This window comes from Lynx canadensis, chromosome A2, assembly GCF_007474595.2.
Source record: "Lynx canadensis isolate LIC74 chromosome A2, mLynCan4.pri.v2, whole genome shotgun sequence".
In the NCBI taxonomy this organism is placed as follows: Eukaryota; Metazoa; Chordata; class Mammalia; order Carnivora; family Felidae; genus Lynx; species Lynx canadensis.
Genome location: NC_044304.2, coordinates 11423884 through 11444276, shown reverse-complemented (window position 1 = coordinate 11444276; position 20393 = coordinate 11423884). Strand labels below are relative to the sequence as shown.

The 20393-nt window shown below is 56.4% G+C and overlaps 2 protein-coding genes across 2 annotated transcripts; both read left to right on the top strand.

Moving 5' to 3' along the window:
* The first annotated feature begins 259 nt into the window (after positions 1-259).
* On the top strand, positions 260-5922 carry PGLYRP2 (peptidoglycan recognition protein 2). The gene is given in 12 exon segments (XM_032595314.1): positions 260-323; positions 1685-2223; positions 2225-2303; positions 2306-2332; positions 2335-2811; positions 3851-3952; positions 3955-4032; positions 4035-4059; positions 4650-4672; positions 4675-4811; positions 4813-4947; positions 5833-5922. Coding segments are annotated over 12 exon segments (1776 nt in total).
* A 2574-nt stretch (positions 5923-8496) lies between these two features.
* Positions 8497-19674, top strand: RASAL3 (RAS protein activator like 3). The gene is given in 19 exon segments (XM_030303108.1): positions 8497-8592; positions 8722-9056; positions 10838-10968; positions 11105-11183; positions 11293-11309; positions 11311-11355; positions 11731-11801; positions 12427-12553; positions 12635-12733; positions 13193-13735; positions 14109-14253; positions 14507-14651; positions 15516-15752; positions 15888-16089; positions 16188-16306; positions 17216-17606; positions 17892-18049; positions 18578-18641; positions 18746-19674. Coding segments are annotated over 18 exon segments (3039 nt in total). The 5' UTR covers positions 8497-8592; positions 8722-8734; the 3' UTR covers positions 18890-19674.
* The last annotated feature ends 719 nt before the right edge of the window (positions 19675-20393 follow it).

The following is a 20393-nucleotide window of genomic DNA, read 5'->3' as shown; positions in this document are numbered from 1 at the left end:
CCTGGCTTGCTGACCCTGGACCTCAGCCTGGGAGGAACAGGATAGGATGGGGAAGTCCCTGAAACCAGACAACCTTGACCCAGGGCATCTGTCCCCATGCTCCTGCTACCGTCCCGCCCACATCTCTGCAAGGGGCAGCTGTTGTCATTCACCACTGGACTTGACAGTAGCCAAAGGCACCAGTCAATTCTCTCTTCCAGTTCTGCCAGCGTCTCCGCTGAGGTCAACTGGATATGTCCCTCAAAGCTGGAACCCCACAATGGTGGCCCAGGGTGGTCCTCTGGGTCCTGTTTGGATTGCTGCTGCGCCGGAGCCCGGGACAGGTGGGGTCAGAAGGCAGAGACCTGGGGCCGGGACTCGATTCGGCAAAAGTGTATTGTGCCCTCTCTGTGTCCAGCCCTGTACAGGGGTGAGCTTGGAGACCCCAGGAGGCCCCAGTCTCAAGGAACCTCCAGTCTCCCAGATGCTGCCAGCCCCAAAGGGTCAGGACTCAGGAGCTGGGGGAAGGACTTGAGCCAGAAGAGCAAAAATCAGGAAAGTTTCCTGGAGGAGGGACATAGATTTAAGACAGGAAGAAGGAAAAAAAAAATCACTTGGTAGGGAAGCAGGAACGGGTGTTTTTAGGCAAAAAGAAGAATAAAGTTATAGAGGAATCACAGTGTGGACTATCTGGAGAAGAACCTGGATTCTAGAAAGAGTGAATCTAATCTAGAAAGATTCTAAAAACTTCCTGGGTTCACATCCTGCCTCTGTCACTTCCTAGCTGTGTGATTCTAGGCAGACGATTAGCCTCTCTGTGCTCACAGGGTCATTGTGGAAGATTAAATGGGTTAGGTCAGCCTAGATGGTGCCTGGCACATAGTAAATGTTTAATAAACATTAGCTGTCATTCAACATCCCATTCAGCTCGAGCCCAGCATTCCTCAGTTTCCGGGTTCAGGCACTTGACATTTCCTTCTCAGGGCACAGGCCCACTCTCCCCTCCCTGGCCATCCTTAGAGACACCTATCCCTCTAAAATCCCCCAAACTCTAATCCCTTAAAAACTCCATTTGGGGCGCCTTGTTGGCTCAGGTCGGTTAAGCGTCTGGCTTCAGCTCAGGTCATGATCTCACGGTTCGTGGGTTCGAGCCCCACGTCAGGCTCTGTGCTGACAGCTCAGAGCCTGGAGCCTGCTTCAGATTCTGTGTCTCCCTCTCCTCTCTGGCCCCTCGCCTGCTCGCTCTCTCTCTCTCCTCTCTCTCTCTCTCTCTCAGAAATAAAAAATAAAACATTAGAAATTAAAAGAAAAGAAAAACTCCATTTTCCCCTCAAAGCACCTGGGAGCTCTGCCCATTTTTGTCCATCCCACTGACCCTACCCTGGCTTTGGCTACCTTCATCACTTACCTCCACACTGTCTCCCCTCTCCCTTCTCTAGCCTCCCCCAAATCCATTCTCCACATGGTAGCCAAAGGAGCAGCCTTAGAATAGCAACCAGGCCCTGTCTCTCTCCTGCTCATGGACCAGTCTAAGCTCCTTAACTGGCTATCTGTGCCTCAGTTTCCTCATCTACACAAGGATGGTGTTGGGGGTCACAGGGTTGTCCAGTGAAGAGCTGGGGGCATTGAGAAAATGTGAAAGCAGCAGGGGGAGGAACAGGGGAGGTGCTGGGCCACTGGGCTAATGTTGTCTGTCCTCCTGCAGCAACCCTGCCCCTGCTCATGGACTCTGTCATCCAGGCCCTGGCTGAGCTCGAGCAGAAGGTACCAGCCACCAAGGCCAGGCACACTGCTTCTGCATGGCTGCTGTTAGCCCAGGAGTCGGGTCCCCGCGATCTTGTCCATCACTTCCTGCTGGAGGGGCGGAGTCCCGAGGCCACCAGGCTGGATCCCCACCAACTGAGCCCAGAGCTTCGAGGTCTAACCAAGGACGTGGTCCAACATGGGGTTCGGGCCGGGCAGGAATATGGAGTTGTGCTGGCACCCGATGGCTCAACGGTGGCAGTGGAGCCTCTTCTGGTGGGGCTGGAGGCAGGGCTGCAGGGGTACAGGGTTGTAAACCTGCCCTTGGACAGCACGGCCAGCCCTCGGGATGCTGGAGCCACCTCTGCAGACACTGAAGCCACGGTTCCCGATGTAAGAGCCACATCTCCAGGGTTCAGGGATGCCCTTCCAGACGTCATCTCTGCAGATGTCAGAGCCATGTATTCAAATGTGAGAGCCGCAGATCTAGATGGTCAAACCCACCTCTCCAGGTGTTAGACCTGGCTCTCCAGATGTCCCCGTCACCTCTCTGGATGTCCAAGCTCCCTCGCCAGGTACCAAGTCAAGTCCCCGACCACGGTGGACAGCCTCCGGTGGTCACCCTGGCCAGAGACCTGGGTCTGGCCTTCCTCCAGGGCCCTCAGACCTGGAGTCATTCAGGCCTGGGAACCGACGGTTTGCTGGACCAGCTATCTGCCCCCCGGACCTTCACACTCTTAGACTCCAAGGCATCGCCAGTCACCATGGCCTTCCTCAACGGTGCCCTGGATGGGGCCCTCCTAGGAGATTATCGAAGCCGAACTCCTGAGCCCCGGCTACCTCTCAGCCACCTACTGAGCCAATACTATGGTGCTGGGGTGGCTGGAAATCTAGGACTTTGCAGCAACCTCCGACGGCAGAACGGAGCTGCTTCTGACTTCAGCCCCTACATTGACCCAGCAGGTGTGGGGGCCCTCATCCTGCTACAGAAGCTGGAGCCAACACACCCTCAACTGCAGGGCATGAGCCAAGAACAGCTGGCACAGGTAGCGACCAACGCTACCAAGGAATTCACTGAGGCCTTCCTGGGTGAGAACAGCCCCCATCCCCTGTGATTCCCTGCCCCCCCCCCCATCTCACAGATGCTACACTCTTAGGCCTCATGTGGCCAGGGGGATCTAATTTAACTAAATTTAACAGCCCCTAGGCTTGGGGGATTCCAGAGGGAGAAATAAGGGTCCAGGCGGATGGGGGGCGGGGGGGGGGTGTGGGGCAGGGCCGCATAGGTAAAGGAAAGGCTAGATTTGTGGGTCTTAAAAGGCTGAATAAAAGTTCATCCGACCAATGGGGCGCCTGGGTGGCTCAGTCGGGTTAGGGCAGCTGACTTCGCTCAGGTCATGATCTCGCGGTCCGTGGGATTCGAGCCCACGCTCGGCTCTGTGCTGACAGCTCAGAACCTGGAGCCTGTTTCAGATTCTGTGTCTCCCTCTTTCCTCTGACCCTCCCCTGTTCATACTCTCTCTCTCTGTCTCAAAAATAAATAAATGTTAAAAAAAAAAAGTTCATCCGACCAAAAAAAAAAAAAGGCAGGGGGCAGGTAGAGAGAGGGCATTCTAGGAGGTGGGCTCAGCACATGCAAAGGCACAGAGGTTCAAATGAAGTTCAGCCAGTTACTCCTGTGCATCTTTAGGAAGTTGCTTCACTTCTCTGAACCTCTCCTTCTTCAGTGAAAATCATTGCTTCCTCTTGGATGTGCTGGGTGGTTTAAGAAAGATGAGAGGGCAATAAACGGGGGCTGAGGATCCCCTTTTCTCAGCGTAGCTGACCCTCTCTATAAATCAGAGCAGAGACGCTGGAGAGTGCTGAGTCCTGGACTGTAGCGGGCCTTAAAACAAGAGCTTAAATTCTTGGGGTTTATCCTCAAGGTGATGGGAGTCATAGCAGATATTCCAACAGGACTGAGACGCTGTCAAATTTGGTTAAGTTAGATCCCCATGGCGGCCAGGGGAATGTCCTCAGATCTGGAGGGAGGCTGGAGGACGGGTCCACACGTGCGCTTTCCCCGAGGATGCGGGCGGCAGGCAGAGAAACGCTGGCTGACCCCAGCCCTGGACTCCCTTCTCCGCAGGGTGCCCGGCCATCCATCCGCGTTGCCGCTGGGGCGCAGCACCATATCGGGGCCTCCCGACGCCGCTGCAGCTGCCCCTCGGGTTCTTGTATGTACATCACCGGACGTGCCGGCGCCACCCTGCACGGATTTCGCGCACTGCGCCGCCGACATGCGCTCGATGCAACGCTTCCACCAAGATACTCGGGGTGGGACGACATCGGCTACAGGTAAACCGAGCCCGGCCGAGCGCTAACCTTTCAGGGTGGAGCCTGGGGGTGGGCGGAGCCTGACCCAGGGGGCGGGGTTTGGACCGGAGCCGCAGGGGCGAGAGGAGGCTTTTTGGGGGGGTGGGTGGAGCCAAGGTGGAGGGGCCGTGGCCTGGACTCAGGTCTGGGCCTTAAGCGGGACCAGAAATACCTCAAGACGGCGGGATTCTTGGGTCTGGTGTAGGAACTAAGAAAAGAGCAGTGGAAAGAGGCTGGGTCTGGGACAGGGCAGTGAGGGAATATGACCTAGGACAGAAAAGAGCTCTGGATTGGGCAGGAGCTGTACTTGAGACAATGTAGAGGGGCTGGGTAGAAAGGGACGAGGCCAATGCTGAGGGGCAGATCCAGAAAAACGGAACGGTTTCTGCGGTGGCACGTGGGGAGAGGTGAGAGGATGGACGGGGGTAGAGCCAGAGCGACCGGGGAGGAGTGGGGGGGACTTGGCATGGAGGTGGCCCTTGGTTCGGGTGCAGAATTGGGGTAGGGGGCCGGCTGAAAGGCAGGGCGTCCCTCATGCAGCCTAGGGCCTGCTTCCCCCCTCCCCTCTACAGTTTCGTGGTAGGCTCAGACGGCTACGGTATGAGGGCCGCGGCTGGCACTGGGTGGGCGCGCACACACGCGGCCACAACTCCCGCGGCTTCGGCGTGGCCTTCGTGGGCAACTACACTGCGGAGCTGCCGGCGAAGGCTGCGCTTCACATCGTGCAGGACGTGCCTCCCCGGCTGCGCCGTGCGCGCTGGCCTCCTGCGTCCAGACTACCAGATGCTTGGCCACCGCCAGCTCGTGCGCACTGACTGTCCTGGGGACGCGCTCTTCGACCTGCTGCGCACCTGGCCGCGCTTCGCTGCGGTGAGTACAGACCCCACACTACCTGAGCCTGCGGCCCAGCTTTCCGCACAGGCCCGGAGCTCACCCCTGACCCCCCGCCTGCCCGCCCAACCTCAGCAGGCCCCTGACTCCTTACTGCAACCCCTATGCCCATACAGCCTCAGCCAGGCTCCTGGGACCCCTTCGCAGTCCATCTATTCCGGCAACCTAGGCCCAGACTTCAGTCCTTCTGCTTACAACAGCTCCTACTCACTGTCCTCTGCTTGCACAACGTCAGCTGAGCCCCGACCGGGCCAGCTTGTCCTTTACCCAGCCCCAACACCTCTGCCCTCCCAACCAAGGCATGGACTCCAACCCTACACAGCCTTTCTGCCCTCACAACCTCAGCCTGGCCTGCATAACTTATACCCAAGTTACCTCTTCTGCCTGTACACCCTCACCCAGACTACCCAAACTTGGCCTCACCCCATCCCCTACCCAAAGGCCCTCGGTCTACACACACTAACTTAGCCTGTGACCCTCTACAGAAAACCCCTTTGCCTGCACAACCTCTAGCCAGCTTCTAACTCTGCTGCCATACTCTGCCCAATCTCAGCCCTAAAGATGCTTGCTCGGCCCCAGCCTCCTTGACCCCTGATGACGGCTCTCATGCTGGAGCAACCCATGTACAGCCAGCACAGCCTTGGCCTAATGATCCCATCTACCCCCTGACCTCGATCTCCTAAACACCTCTATATTCACACCTGCACAATCTCATCCTTACCCTATTTCGTTAAGCTGGCTCGCAGTCTGCATCGTACTCACCCCCTCACTTTGGGCTTCTGTCCTCTTCCCTATCCAGGGTCCCACCATGATGGGGGCAGGCCCCCCCACTCCCCAAGCCTCACACTGCCCTGTATTTTCTAGAATGTGAAACCCAGAACAGCCAGGAGGGCTTCTAGAAGATCCAGAAGGAAGCCACCTCCAATGATCCTGCCAGCCTCAGACCTCCAATAAAGAGACAGTGGAAAGAAAGCCCGTGTCTGTGCATCATCCGTGTTCGCACACATTGTTTTAATTTGCGTTGCCTAGGGGCGCCTGGGTGGCGCAGTCGGTTAAGCGTCCGACTTCAGCCAGGTCACGATCTCGGGTCCGTGAGTTCGAGCCCCGCGTCAGGGCTCTGGGCTGATGGCTCAGAGCCTGAAGCCTGCTTCCGATTCTGTGTCTCCCTCTCTCTCTGCCCCTCCCCCGTTCATGCTCTGTCTCTCTCTGTCCCAAAAATAAACGTTGAAAAAAAAAATTAATTTGTGTTTGCCTAGAAGCAGGCCAGAGACAAGAATGCCAATGCAAGTAGTTTGCTTGGGAGGTGAAGGTGATCCTAGGACATATCAGTTGGGGATGCAGGAAGAGAGGTAGGGGCGGGAAGGCGTCCAGGAAAGGGTGCATTATCAAGCAAGTTGGTGTTGCGGGGACATGCAGCTCAATCCCACCAGGGACCTCTGGGGGACAGTGTAAGACACGGACCTCAGAGTTGTCCCACTCAAGAGGCAAGGGAGCTGGGTGTTGATTCTCCAGACTTCATAGTCATTGGCTAAGGGCTAATCTCGGGGAGGTGTTAATTCTCTGGCACTTTGGGGCTGCTTGTTGCGTAGAGAGGGAGAGTGGGCGCCATACATCAGAGAAAGATCTCCAGCAAAAATGCAGGCAGTTGGGAGTGGATCAGTATTCAGTGAAGTGGGAAAGACTCAGGGACACATCAGAACACGGGGAAACTCTGCGTGTGTGCACAGTGACCGGATTGAATGCAGTAAGAATGAGGTGGACATACCTAAGGTGTGTACACCTCTGTGCACATGTCCAACTCCAGGAAAAGGGTCTTTGGCCCTCATGGAAGATCCTGCACCTTGGGATGGGTTACAGAATTTGTGAGACACAGGGCCAAAATGAAATACAGAGCCCTCTGTCCAAAAAGCAGGAACTTCTGGGTGCCTGGGTGGCTCAGTGGGTTGGGCATCCAACTCTTGCTTTGGCTCAGGTCATGGTCTCGCAATTGGTGGGTTCGAGCCCCGCATCGGGCTCCGTGCTGATAGTGTGGAGACTGCTTGGGATTCTCTCTCTCTCCTCTCTCTCTCTCAGTAAATAAAAATAAAAAATTTTTTTAAAGCACGAACTTCAAGACAGTGACAGCAAAGCATTAAATGTAGTCTGGAGCCTTTCTATGCGTGGGGGTCCTGGACGCCTGCCCAGGCCACGTGTCCATGAATGTGATCCTACCCACCCCATCCTGTGGATTCTGGTCACACTTGCCTTGCACAAACTGTTCCTTCTACCTGCATGCCCTTCCCATGGTCAGCTCCTTATGCCTTGGGTCCCAAGTGTCACCTCTTCAGGGAGGTCCTCCTGATTTTTCACTTCTGCTCAGCCTCTACTCCAGTCTATTTTCCTCCAATTCCTACCCACCAGCTAGAAATGTCTGGCGTTTATATTCAGGATCTGTTTTCCTCATGGGACTGTGAGCTCCAAGAGGGCAAGAACCAAATCCATTTTGTTCCCTGTGGCTTCTCTCCCGCACCTAGTACTATTACGTAGGCATTCAGGAAGCATTTACTGAATAAATGAATAAGCCAAGGCTCCCATTATGAGACTTCTGTAACTAATGCTATCATCTTGTTGTACAAATAAGGGAAACCGAGGCTCAGAGAGGAAGTGGACTTGCTGGAGGTCACACAGTGAGAGGACCAGCTGGCACTGGAGCCCGCTCCTGGCCAGGATTCGGCGGACTCTCATGCTGACTCATTATTTCTCAGAACAGCACTTGCTCACCTCTTTTTACAAGTAAACACTCACCGAGGTATAACAGAGATACGGGGAAGTGCACCGAAATGTACAGCTCAATAAATTTTCAAAAAAAACACACACAGTGTAACCAGCACCCAGTTCCAGAAATGGGACACGTTAAATTTCTTATGTGACCTTCACCTCAATTAGGGAAAAAAAAAATCAACTCCCAGATGCTCCACTACCCTCTTCCCAAGGAGACCGAAATCCTGACTTGTTGCACATAGTTTTGCCTCCCTTGCAACTTTCTGTCAAAGGAACTACACGGTATTTACTCTTCACTGTGTGTGATTCATCCAAGTTCAACCATTCAGCAGTTTGTTCATTTCGTTGCTGCATAGTATTCCACTGTGGGAAGAGACACAACTTATTCCTTCTCCAGTAGACGGACACTTGAGTTGCCTCCAGCTTGGGACTATTACAGACAGCACTGGTAGTTCGGTCTCTTGGATGTATACCTCCCACTGCAACTGCTGGATCAGAGGAGAGCTGTATAGTCAATGTTAGTAGATCGTGCCAGTTTTCCAGCTTAGGTGAATTGATCTACACTCTGACCAGCAGAGACCTCCAGGTGCTCCGTATTCTCACCAGCACTTGGTCAGTACGTACCCATTTTGCAGAGAAGGCATCTGAGGCTCAGAGAGGCTGCCTCCCAGGCAGTGAGAGATTCTGGGTCCTACTCTGTCACCTCTCACCTCCTCTCCTCCTGCATCCTGCCCCCACTGTGCCCTCCCAGCCTGGCTGTGGGGTGGGGTGGGACAGACAGGGTCACGTGGAGTTGCGTTCAGCGGGAGGAAGCCAGGCAGGGTGCAGACGGCTGCCGATTTTGGGGCTGGTCGGGAAATCAAGGTAAGGGAGGGAGTGCATGTGGCCACTAAGGGGGTTCCCTGGGGGCAGAGCTGAGAGTGGGGAGGGGGCCAAGATGAGGACAGCATGTGGGAACACACTGGGCAGAACTGTCACCCTCTTGTCCCCCAGGAGAACCCCTGACATGGACCCATCATCACCGTGTAAGGCCTCCCAAACCCAGCCTGCAGCTTCGTCCCTGCTAACCTCCTACCGCTGGCACACAGGGGGTGATGGGGAGAAAGTAGCTGGAGGGTCCCGCTGGGGCCGACTTGCAGGCTGGGGGAGGGCACTAAGCCACCAGGAGCCCGTGGTCAGCAGTCAGCCAGCCTCTCGCTCGCTGTTCCGTCGTGTCCTCTCTGCGCCCCCCAAGGAATCACGCACAAGCCGCCTCCGGCTATCCAAGACCCTCTGGGGGAGGCATAAGAGCCCACCGCTGGAACCAGAGCCAGAGCCGGAGGCCCCAGGTACATGGCTCCCCCACCCAGGCTGGGAGGGAGGCCGGATGCTTGGGTTTTGTCTGCCTCCGGAGCATCAGCCCTACAGACACAGGAAGTTGTGGGGAGTGCAAAAGCCCAACAGGAAGTGGCTGGGGCCCAGCTGCCCTCTTCCGTCTTCCCCCTCACACAGGGACTGGGGGTAGGGGGGGAGTGGTCAGGGACCTGCGTGCTGGGGGTCCATCCTGGGGAAGGGAATGGGACTACACTAAGGGTAGCCCTGCCCAGATACCAAATGGCTCTTGGCCCCAATGGGTCTCTCCTCATATCCAACAGCCCAGCTCATTCTCTCCTGCCTGGGTATTATCTCAGCTGCCTCCTGCTTGCTCTCTAGCCCTCTGGCCTCCATGTCTTAAGTTCCTTCACCTTGGACCTCAGCTTCTCCATCAGCTAAATGGGGATCACAATCCCTACCTTAAAGCATATTTAATTCACATTCATTCATCCATTCACTCATGCATTCAAACAGAGATCTGTCAAGCATTTCCTACATGCCAGGCCTTGATTTAGTCACTAAGGACGCAGCAGTGAACAAAACGTTTGAAACTGCCTGCCCCATGTAGCTCACAGTATACTGGGCATGACAGACAGTAAACAGAAAGTGACAGATTGGGCTGTTACACAGAGGGATCTAGAAGAGTAAGGGATAGGCCATGAAGATTGAATGTATGTATGAATGTAGCATGAGCGTAGCACCAGCCCAGGGCCCGGTATGTTCTAAGTGATCTACGAACAAGTGGAGCTATTTATTCCCCTGATGGGAAAACCATAGGGTGACAGGTAATCTGGGGGGGGGGGGGGAAATTCAGCCCTTCTATTCCTGGAAGCTCTTTTCATATGCCCATTTTGCAGATGTATCACTTCAACCTCCCACTCCATAGGATCCAGAGAGAGTTCCAACAAGCAAGACTGCTTCTGCTTCTCCCCTGCTCAAATGCCACCCATGGCTCCCCTTACCCCCAGGATGAAATCCCACAATTCTCTAACGGCACCCAGTTTCTACACCAATCTCTTCCTGGACCTTTCCTTCGTGCCTTCTGAGCTCTCTGAGCCCTTCTTGCCTTTCCTGGGCATCTGCCATCCCCCAGCCTTTGTTCAAACTGCTCTTGCCACTGTCCCCATCTTGCCACCATCTCTGTCAACATCCAACCTGCTGTTCAAGACCCGCTGAAAACCTACTGTCTCTGGAGGCTTTTCCTGACCCACTGCACCACCACCTCCCCCTACCCGGATCTTTTTTCTATTCCTTTCTCAAATGTTGAATGCTTTCCACCTTATATTAGTTATTTATGTAAGGAACCAAGGATGCTGGCTTGCTGTTTAACCTCCTAGATCAACCTGCTGTCTTGGTTAAGAGAATGCTTGTGTCCGAAGCCTGGCTCAACCACGCACAAGCTGTGTGACCTTGGGAAAGTCACTCAACCTCTCTGGTTTTCAGTTTCCTCCTTGGCAAAATGGGGGTTCTAATAGCCCTTTGAATGGCTTTTGGAGGATTAAATGAGAGAAGGCGTGTGGAGTAGTAAACACAGTACAGGGTACATGTGTCCACCACCCATGGTCTGGAGGGACAAGGTCCAGAGAGGGGTGGAAACTTGTCCAACAACAGCCTGACATGGCTGCTGGGTGGGCTGGGGCCAGGGGGAAAGGAGACACTTGGGAGGGAACCCCCTGATGAGCCTCTATGAATGGAGAGGGTTCTCTGAGGGAGAGGGAAAGACTCCTATGTCCCCGGCACCCCCTCCTCTACCCAGAGCCTGAGCCAGAGCCAGAGACCCCTGCCCCACAGATCCCGGAGGCCCCCACACCTGACGTACCCATCTGGAACATTGGGGCCTTCACCCTGCTTGATGGGAAGCTGGTGCTGCTTGGCAGTGAGGAGGAGGTGAGAAGGGGCACAGGAGCAAGGGGAGGGAAGAAGAGGGTGGGAAGAAGACAGAAGAGAGTGGCGGGAGAGGGTAATGGAAATGTGTCTGCCTGCCTGGCTCCCCTTTTTGACTACCCACTTTTCTGGAGAACAGGGTCCTCGCCGGCCCCGGCTGGGGAGTGCTAGCTCTGGGGGCAGCATCCAGGTAGCCATGGGGAGCCTCAGGGATCCAGGTGAGTTGTTTCAGAGGTGGGGAGGGCTGGGGCATTTGGGAACCTGTCAAGGTGGGGCAGAATCCAAGATGATCCCACCCCCCAACCTTCCACCCCTGACCGTCTACAGATCGGACCCCCGGAAAGGACCGAGCCAGAGGCTACTGGCCCCAACCAGGTCCACAACGTTCGGGTGAGGAATCCAGTGGGAGGCAGAGGGGGACAGCAAAGACTCCCAGAGCCTCCGAGATGAAAGGGGGACTCTTACTGGGTGATCTTGGGCAGGTCACTGACCCACCTATGGCTTCAGTGTCCCCATCTGTCAAATGGCACTAATGAGAGAACCTCCCTCTCAGGGCTGTTTATGAGAAGTTAGTAGAGAATGCAGAATAGCCTAGGATTGGTGCTTTAGAAAGCGGGGCTATTGGTTGCCTTTATTATTACTGCTAATACAGCCTGAGCTTGTGGTCCCCCCTGCAAACCAGCAGACCATCCAGGACACCCTGGGGGGAAAGAAGCTGAGGAGGGAGAACAAGGTTCTGCCCACCTGATATCCCCTTTCCCACAGGGATTGCTCAAGAGGCTGAAAGAGAAGAAAAAGGCCAGGTCAGAGCTTGGAGCCAATGCCTCCCGGGATGGGTAAGTGTCTCTGAGGGGCCGGAGGGACTGGGATTCAACACTGCGCCCTCCACCTCCACCTGCATCATTCCCCCCTTCACCAAAACCCCGATACAGCCCCGGCTGTGTCCGCCGCATGTTGAGCAATGCTGGAGCCACTGAAAGGCCCCAGCAGGAACCACCCCTCCGCTGAAGGGGGGCGGGGGCAGAGTCTGACACAATAACTCTAAATCAGGAACTAAGTCAACACCCTGGTCTGGGAGTGTCAGGGAAGGGACAAATGAGCTAAGATCTGAAGGAAGGATGGAAGTCAACCAGGCCAAGAGGGGCAGGAAAAGTATTCCAGGCTAGGAAGCAGGGAGTGCAAAGGCCAAGGGGCCAGACGAAGTGACAAAAACAAGGCTAGTGTGACTGGAGTTCAGAGAAAGGGATTCATTGGAGGGACATGAGGTCAAAAGGTGACAAGGACTGTACCATATGAGGTCATACAGGCCACCATGAGGAGTTGAGCTTATCCTAAATGGTTAGGTTCAAGTCCGATTTTGTTTCAAGTTCATCCTGGCCTCTCTCCACCCTTCAGGCTGTAGGGGGTGGGTTGGTGGGGAGGAGAGAAGTACCACCACTTATCCAACCGCCCCCTGCTCAGGCCTCCCAGTGCTCTGGGCTCTCGGGAATCGCTGGCCACGCTCTCCGAGCTGGACTTGGGTGCTGAGCGGGATGTGCGTGTCTGGCCACTGCATCCCAGCCTCCTGGAGGAGCCTCACTGTTTCCAGGTAAATGCAGACAACTCTCCCTCTGACCCCGACCCTTTGGTTCCACCTTGGCCTCAACCCTTGGATCCTCATCCCCAACAGGTAACTTGGGCGGGCGGGAGACGCTGCTTTTCTTGTCGCTCCGCCGCTGAGAGAGACCGCTGGATCGAGGACCTTCGCCGCCACTTCCAACCCAGCCAGGTCAGTACAGATTAGTGGGACATGAAGGCCCCACCCTGGGCCACGGCCTTGGCCACGGCCCCGCCCTTCCCCCCACCCAACCCCTCACCAGCGCCCTAACGCGGCCTCTGAGATACACCTCCCCGCTAACACCTTTGCAACCACTCCGAGACCCTCCCCAGCTTCCTTCCATTACCAGCTCCTGGCACAAAAATCGCGTGCCTTCTATTCACTCCGGGCCCTATTTGCCCCCAAAGCCCCGCCTGCCAGGCAAACGCCAAGTCCCCACCCCGCGGCTACTCCTCCTTACCCTGGAGTCCGGATCTCGCCGCGAGAGCCCAGAAAAGCAGGAGGGCTTTCGCAGAACCACCTTGAGACCGCCGTGGGCCCTGTCTCCCCCCAAGGGCCCAGCGATCTCCCTGGGGGCACGGTCCCCACGTCGAGCACCGACGCCTCCTCCCAACCCACTCCCGTCCGCAGGACAACTTGGAGCGGGAAGAGACGTGGCTGAGCGTGTGGGTGCACGAGGCAAAAGGGCTGCCCCGAGCGGCGGCGGGGACAGCAGGCGTGCGCGCCGAGCTGTGGCTGGACGGCGCGCTGCTGGCGCGCACAGCGCCGCGGGCTGGCCCGGGCCAGCTCTTCTGGGCCGAGCGCTTCCACTTCGAGGCGCTGCCTCCGGCGCGTCGCCTGTCGTTACGGCTGCGCGGAGCTGGCCCAGGGGGAGCGGCGCTGGGCCGCGTGGCACTGGCACTGGAGGAGCTGGGCGTCCCCCGCGCGCCCGCCGCGGGCCTGGAGCGCTGGTTCCCGCTGCTCGGGGCGCCAGCAGGCGCAGCGCTGCGGGCGCGGATCCGGGCGCGGCGCCTGCGCGTGCTGCCGTCGGAGCGCTACAAGGAGCTGGCGGAGTTCCTCACCTTCCACTACGCGCGCCTCTGCGGGGCGCTGGAGCCCGCGTTGTCTGCCCAGGCCAAGGAGGAGCTGGCGGCTGCCATGGTGCGCGTGCTGCAGGCCACCGGCCGGGCGCAGGTGCGGCACTGCGACGGGGCGGACGCGAGTGACCCGAGGCTGACTGCTCACGCGCCCCGGGGAGCAGGGTGTAGGGAGGCAGGTGGCGCAGGACCCCAGTTGCACAGACGAGGGGCGGGGCACCATCAGGGGCGGGACCTGAGCTTCAGCTGCGAGGGGTGGGGCCTGAGCAGAGACTCTGAGCTGAAAGATTTAATTTTCTGCTGCGAGGGGTGGAGGTTCCGGCCCCGTGAGCCCTAGGAGTGAGGACCGGACCCGAGCAACAGCCTATGAGGGGCGGGGCCTGTGTCCCAGGTGTGAGTGATTGGCCAAGGGCTCGTACTCCCCCTGGCTCAGTCTGCAACCCGCGCAACGTGAACTCCACTGTGCCCAGGCACTGGTGACAGATCTGGGCACCGCAGAGCTGGCGCGCAGTGGAGGCCGTGAGGCGCTGCTGTTCCGGGAAAACACATTGGCCACCAAGGCCATCGATGAGTACATGAAGCTGGTGGCACAGGATTACCTCCAAGAGACTCTGGGTGAGCCGGAGAGTGGATGTCAGAGGCTGTCTGGGCAGGCTAGGGAACCCCAAGGAAGATCTGGGAGCTTCTAGGTAACATGGATGCTGGTAGTGGGTGGTGCCTTTGGGGGTGCTGAAATCCTGGAGGCAACTGGGGGCCCCCCAAAGATGTTAGGTGTCTCCAGAGGAAGCTGGACATGGAGTTGGAGGCCAAGTGTGGTGGGTTCTGGTGGTCACGGCCCTGGCCGCTGTCTGGCTGTGCTGTGCTGCAGGGCAGGTCGTGCGGCGTCTCTGTGCTTCCACTGAGGACTGTGAAGTGGACCCCAGCAAGTGCCCTCCCCCAGAGCTGCCACAGCACCAGGCCAGACTGCGAAACAGTTGTGAGGAAGTCTTCCAAAACATCATCCACTCCTACAAGTAAGAATCAGGGCCCCAGCACCTGAGCCTACCCCTACATCTCATCCACTGTGCTAATAACCCTGACTCCTAATTGGGGTTGCCAGATAAAATACGGGATGCCCAGTTAAATGTGATGCAACAGTTGAGACATACTGTTACTAAAAAAAATACGCATTTTTTAATCTGAAATTCAAGTTTACTGTTTGTCCTGAACTTGTATTTGCTAAATCTGACAACCCATTCCCAATGTCATGTCAACTTGGAGTTACTGACCCCGAATAACCTGGGACCCAATTCCTTATCCTCTAGCTACAGGTGACCCCATACCCTAATTCCATGCCACCAGACCCCAGTTAACATAGGACCTCAATCATGACCTCTGATTCCAGGTGATGCTAACCCCCCAATCCCCTGACCTTGACCTTAAATGACCCTGATCCCCGAATCCCATGCAACTGATCACAAAAAACCTGGGATTCCAATTCCTTGAATTCTGACCGTAGGTGAACCCATACGTCTAGTCCCATGTCACTTGGGACATCAATACCATGATTTCTGAACCTAGGTTACCCTGTAACCTCAAGTCCATTCTACTTTATATAGTGTAATCTGGCACCCCAGTCTCCTATCCAGTTATAGCTACATCCCAAGCTCATGGTCTATATCTCCATGTCAACCTGTATCCCCACCTCCAAGATTACTGACTCCAGAGGTCACCACAATACCTACACCATAAATCCTGACCCCAAGTGTTATATATCCAGTGTCTCCAATCCTGGAACCCACAATGTAGGTGACTCCTGACGTCTGACCTTAGGACTTTTACATGAATATGACCTTTATGCCTACTTCCCCCTCTGACCATTGCCTCTTCTGCCCCAGCTGGTTCCCAGCAGAGCTGGGCACTGTGTTCTCAGGCTGGAGAGAAGCATGCAAGGCCCGTGGCTCTGAGGCACTGGGCCCCCGACTGGTGTGTGCCTCTCTCTTCCTGCGGCTCCTGTGTCCTGCCATCCTGGCACCCAGCCTCTTTGGTCTGGCACCAGAGCACCCCGCACCTGGCCCAGCCCGTGCCCTCACACTGATCGCCAAGGTCATCCAGAACCTCGCCAACAGTGCCCCGTAGGTGCTAGGAGGCTGGCCCCATCCTTAGCTGGGAGGCTGGGTGGCCCTGGTTGGGACATCCCTGACGGTATGCCAGGGGAGTGGGGTGGCAGATGCCTAGTTTGATCCACCCCCGTCCACCCCTTGACCCAGGTTTGGTGAGAAGGAGGCCTACATGGGCTTCATGAATAGCTTCCTGGAGGATCATGGACCAGCCATGCAACAATTCCTGGACCAAGTGGCCATGGTGGATGTGGATGCAGCACCCAGTGGTTACCAGGGCAGCAGTGACCTAGCCCTCCAGCTGGCAGTCCTGCACGCCCAGCTCTGTACCATCTTTGCTGAACTTGACCAGGTATAGCCAGAGCCCAGGGTGTGTGTGGGGTAGGGAAGGGGGCAAGAGGCCTCCAGCCCTAAAGAGCTGCTTGCCATCCTCCCTCCATGCCTCATTAGGCAACCCGTGACAGCCTGGAACCCCTGCCCACCATCCTGCGAGCCATTGAGGAGGGCCGGCCTGTACCTGTGACTGTGCCAATGCGTCTCCCACCACCCCCAGCCCAAGTTCACGCCAGGTAACCTGCTGCCTCAAGTCTGGGCCAGTTCTGATGGGTGAGAGCAGAGGCAGAACCAAAGGCAAGCACAGGGTCAGACTGGGGTCAGAGGTGAAGACAAGATCATGTCAGCAGTTGGGAACAGGGTCACGTCGGGATTCTCTCTCAGAAACAGTGTTGCATAAAGGTCAGAGGCTGGAGATGGGGTCACCTGAGGGATCAGAGAGAAGCTCACAGTATGGTACTGAGTCAAATTGGAGCCCAAGGTGGGGATTGGTCATTGCAGACGTCAGGGAGAGGTCACATTTGGGGTCAGACAGAGAAAGTGACATGTGGTCAGTGATGAGGGTCAGGTTTCAGTGATAGGTTGTGGAGGGGATCAAATCAGGGGTCAGATCGGGGTCAGATGTTAAGATGCACCATCAAGGGTCAGGGAAGTGTTCATATGGTAAGCAGAGTCAGGCCCAGGGTCAAATGGGGTCAAGGGTTATAGGTAAAGTCATATGGTCACAGTCAGGGTCCATGGTCTGTGCGGAGGCAGACAGGGTCAGCTTCAGGTCAGAGGTCAGGGACAAAAGGAGGGCCAGGTGGGGCAGAAAGGGGATATTCCTGTGAGCAGAAGTCTAGCCCAGGGTCAGACTGAAATCAGAGGTTACAGAGATGGTCAGGTCAAGAATCACCTTGTGTCAAAAGTCAGGGACAAGGCTAGAGAGGAGTCAAAAGTTACATTGGGGTCAGGTCGAAGATCATAGAGAGGACAGTATTGTCAGAAGTCCAGGGCAAGATCAGAGGTGGAAATGTGATTCTATCAGCGACAGGGTCGCATAGAAAAGATCAGAAGTGGAATCATTTCTGGTCAGAGGTAGGTTTGGGGTCAGCTCAGGGGCCAGTCAAGGATCTGAGCTCCCCGCCCCCCCGTTCTCCTCCCAGTTTCTCTGCAGGGGAGAAGCCAGGCTTCCTGGCTCCCCGGGATCTCCCCAAGCACACCCCGCTCATCTCCAAGAGCCAATCCCTACGCAGCGTTCACGGCGCAGGGTGTTGGGCGCGACCGCAGCCGGACGAAGAGCGGCCCCCGAGGCTGCCCCGGCCGGTGCAGCGCACGCAGAGCGTCCCTGCGGGCCGCCCCGCTCGTCGCCGCCCCTCTGCAGGGCCACGGCCACGACCCAAAAGCTCGCTACGCGCGGGGCCCGCTCCCCGCGGCCGGCCCTGGACCGGGGCCTCAGCATCGTTGCCTCGGAAGCCCTCGGTGCCGTGGCAGCGCCAGCTGGACCAACCGCGGGACAGAGACCAGGCGCTGGGCACGCACCGACCCGTGGGCAAGGTGAGGTCCAGCTCAGGTCTCTGCACAGAGGGGGAAGACGGGACTGGAAAGACAAGAAGCCAGGCAGGTCTGGTTCAAATACCGAGCTCGCTGCGCTGTGTGACCCCGGGACTAGTTTGCAACCCTCTTCGGTCCTCAGTTTCCTCCTTTGCAAAACTTGAGCGAGGTTTCCTAACAGAGCAGGGCAGTGAGGAGGCAGAGCGCAAGGGACAAGGAGGTCTGGGTTTTTCGAGGAGAAGATGGGGCGGGACGACGGGTCAGATTACAGCTGCTTCCTTCCCACAGTTGGCAGAGCTGCAGTGTGAGGTGGCCGCCCTGCGCGAGGAACAGAAGGCTCTGTCCCGCCTCGTGGAGTCGCTGGGCACCGACATCCGGGCTTTGATGGATAGGCAGGAGCAGCTTCAGGGCCAGCTACAAGACCTGGACTCCAGGCTCCGCCAAGGGTGAACCCCGCCCTCTCCATTAGCTCTGCCCCCGGGTCAGCCCGCTGTAATCAGATCTGCCGTGGCCCCACTTTCATTCAAGCCCTGCCTCTCAATCCCGCTCAAATCACTCCTGACAGGCCCCGCCCCTCTGCCAGCCCCGCCCCAACACACCTGTCTCTCCCCCCTCTTAGCTCCTCCCACCCCAGTTCGCTGGCGAGTCCTATCCTCTAAGGCCCCACTCCTCAATCAGCCCCTCCCAAAAAGGTTGGTCCCGGGCTTCTCAATCAGGGCACACCTCCATCCCGGTCCCCACTTCACCCAGACTGTCCAAGCCCCGTCCCCCAAGATTGCTCGGTTCTTTCCTCCCAGCCATTCAAGGCTCTGATTCAGCCCGGGCTTCAATTTTATCTAGGCTCCGCCCCCTAGTGTAGACAAACTCCGCCTCCGCGCCAAGCCCCGCCCTCTGATTTCCTGTCTGCCCAACCCGGAGCTGGAGGCGGAGTTTCTCAGCCTCTGACCCTCCCTTCTTGCCCCTGATCCCCACAGGACCTCGCAGTTGGATCCAGAGAGTGGCCGTCCAAGCGGTGAGGATCACAGGCTGAAAAGTCTGGTGAGACCTCTGCCCCAGCCGCGGGGAAGATGTGGGCGGTGAGGGAACCAGGGTTGGGGTGCAACCCACCCCTGGCTCCGAGCCCACTGCCACTGCCTCTCCAGGAGCGCCGCCTGGCTGAGATGGAGAGTACTCAGGTCCAGCTGAGGAATGTGGTGCAAAGCCTGCAGCTTCTTTCAAGAACGCCGGGATCCCGGAGCCAGTCCCTCCCCCTCAAACCACCGTGTATCAACGGAGATACCACCTGAGCTGTCCACGCTGCCCCACGTGGTCTGGGAGCAGATGGCCGTCCCAGAGGCCTGTCCGACCCCTGTTCCAGCCCGAAGTGGCCTACAGTAGGGAGTGGAGCTTTAGCTGCCAAAAAGTCTGGCACTATGAGGTTACCCAGTAAAATTTTGATTTCAGTAAAATCGATGGATTTTTTTGCCCCTAAGTGTTGCCAATCAGAAAGCACCCCACTCCCACCATTAAGGTCTCCCAAATTCACTCCTAATTGGAGGTCTCATGGAAGGGATACATGAGGAGATTCTCACCAGCTGTGTGACCTTAGACCTTTACTCTGTCAGAACCTCAATTTCCTCATCTGTAAAATGGATCTAAAGTTTCTTACACAGTAGAAGACCCATAGTTTAAGGTGTTCGATAAAAGGTATTCATCATTGTTAGAGGCAGTACCTGCTTCTCAATGAAGCCCAGTGCCCATATGATAGTATCTTCCTAGGCCCCCAAGTCCCACACCAACTCCCTCATGATAGGGAAAGCATAGGTCTGGGAGGCAGATGGAGGAAGGGGTGAGTAGGTGTGAAGACAGTTGAGCTCCGTGGGTGTTGGTTGGGTAAATGAGTGGACATTTGAATCATGGGTGAACGGATGGGTGGGAGGTAAGGTGAATGGGACAATAAGCAAGTAAATAGGTTAGCATTTGGTGAATATTTGCCCTGGTAGGTGAGTAAGTAGGCAGATAGCCCAGATAGGTGTGTCTGCCTAGAAGAGACCTGGATCACAGTAGAAAATAAATATGTGAGTTAATTGAGTAAGTGGTTATATATATTGCATGAATATTTGTCGGGGTCTCCTGAGACTCTTGAGCTAGGCAGTGGGGAACCAATAATGAACAAGGCAGATGGGACTCCTGTCCTCATGGAGCTTACACTCTAGCGGAGGAGGCAAGTAAATGTGCAACTGAAAGATGGATGTCTACATGGCTGGGTGAAAGGGTGTGTGCAGGGATAGGTGGATGCTTGCTTGGTTGTATGGATAAGTAAGTATTTACTTGTGTGGTGGGTGGCTGGGCAGATAGATGGGATGTGGATGGGTGGACTCAGTGGGTGTTCAGATGGGTTGTGGGGATTTGGGTGGGTGGCTAGCTGGCTCACAGGACCAGATGTTGGTTGAGTGGTGGATGGATGAGTGGGTAGATGGGAAGTGAATGGGTGGTTTGAATGGGTGTTCAGATGGATGGGTGGATAGATGGTTAGTTGATTGAATGGATAGATGAGTGGTTGATTGGTTGAGTGTGTGGATGAATGAGTGGGGAGATGAATGGGTGGTTGAACGTGTGGATAGGTGGTGGATGGGAGAAGGCCACAGACTTCTTATGTATTCACAATGGGGTAGTTCTGGAGGCTGTGATCCTTGGGGTTGGATGGAGAAAAGGGGCTTAATATTGGGGACCTAGGGCAGCTCTAGGGGCATGGAGGCGCTGAAGTCCAGCGTGGATAATGGGAAAGGAGGGAGAAGGCTTGTGGTTGGA